This window comes from Penaeus monodon, chromosome 2, assembly GCF_015228065.2.
Source record: "Penaeus monodon isolate SGIC_2016 chromosome 2, NSTDA_Pmon_1, whole genome shotgun sequence".
NCBI lineage: Eukaryota > Metazoa > Arthropoda > Malacostraca > Decapoda > Penaeidae > Penaeus > Penaeus monodon.
In genome coordinates this window covers 19,470,660-19,471,908 of record NC_051387.1, presented here as the reverse complement: position 1 = coordinate 19,471,908, position 1,249 = coordinate 19,470,660, and the positions used below count along the sequence as shown (strand labels likewise).

The 1,249-nt window shown below is 28.9% G+C and overlaps 1 protein-coding gene across 1 annotated transcript in view; it reads left to right on the top strand.

Moving 5' to 3' along the window:
• Positions 1-360: 360 nt before the first annotated feature.
• LOC119578218 overlaps positions 361-1,249 on the top strand; it is a gene marked incomplete at its 5' end in the record, with an annotated part of 4,128 nt that continues 3,239 nt past the window's right edge. Inside the window, 2 exon segments of the mRNA XM_037925942.1 lie at positions 361-559; positions 827-1,098. Of these exon segments, the coding sequence (XP_037781870.1) occupies positions 483-559; positions 827-1,098 (349 nt within the window).

Genomic DNA, 1,249 nt, shown 5'->3' with positions numbered 1-1,249 from the left:
ATATTTTAAATTATATATATATATATATATATATATATATATATATATAATATATATATATATATATATGATAGTATATATATATATAATATATATATATATATATATATATATATATATATATATAATATATAATATATATATATATATATATATATATATATATATATATATATATATATAATATATTATAATATAATATAATATATATATTATATTATATATATATATATATATATATATATATATATATATATAATATATATATATATATAAATATCTTTAATTTTGCATTATAATGGTATTCATGCCTTTCTTCAGTGAAGAAGCAAATTGTAATTACTCATCAATGTTTTATAGAAAGGAAAGGTGTAAGTCTAAGGAGGTCTGAAGTCTTGAACTCAAGCAACATCCAAGCTTCAGTTGTGGCAACACGTTCTGGGAGACTCCTTCACAAGTACCGTGTATCGGCCACAACTGCCATGGCACGGAAGAAGGCCAGGGTGGCTAAACTCTCCTCCATACGTCCAAAACAAAAGCTGTCAAGGATTTTGCAAAGGTATTTTAATATTTAGCAGAAAATGTAATTCTACATTCATATAAGATCAGAGGGGAATAGATAGCTGAGGGTTCTTCATTAAGGTATATTAAAGGCTTGAAAAGAATTGAATGCTGTTAGAAAACTTGAATGTTTTGGATTTTGTTAATATGTGCAGTGTGCACCTTATCAATACTTAATATTAAAGATTTCTTTTCCAAAAGGGTTTCAAATAATGGCATAGGAAGATTTTTAACAGTTTAATTTTTTTTTTTTTACCTCAAACAGACTGGGTGGCACAGTATCATATCCAGAAAGCAGACCAACCAGGGTAACACGTAGCAAAGTTGAAGGCAAGGAAGAGGCTGCCAATGAGAAAAGCAATGAAGAGGAGGATCCAAAGGTAAAGCCTGATGAAGAAAAGCAAAGCGAGACAAAGACAGAGACTACAAAGGGGAATTCCCCAGAAGCAGCCCCTGCAGGGCCTTCCAATAGACTGATAAGGAAGAAGGAAGAGAGAAAGAAGTTCATTATGAAAAGAGTTGTCAGAGTTAGAAAAGGTGAGTAAATATACTCAACCAATGAAAAGTTTTGCATATATTCATGTTTGGTAATTCCTAAGTATTTGCGTTAGAAACAAAGTTTATGGTTATACAAGGGGCTTCAAAATTTTGGAAAAAGGCAGATGAAAAAGTTTCATTGGTTAAATAT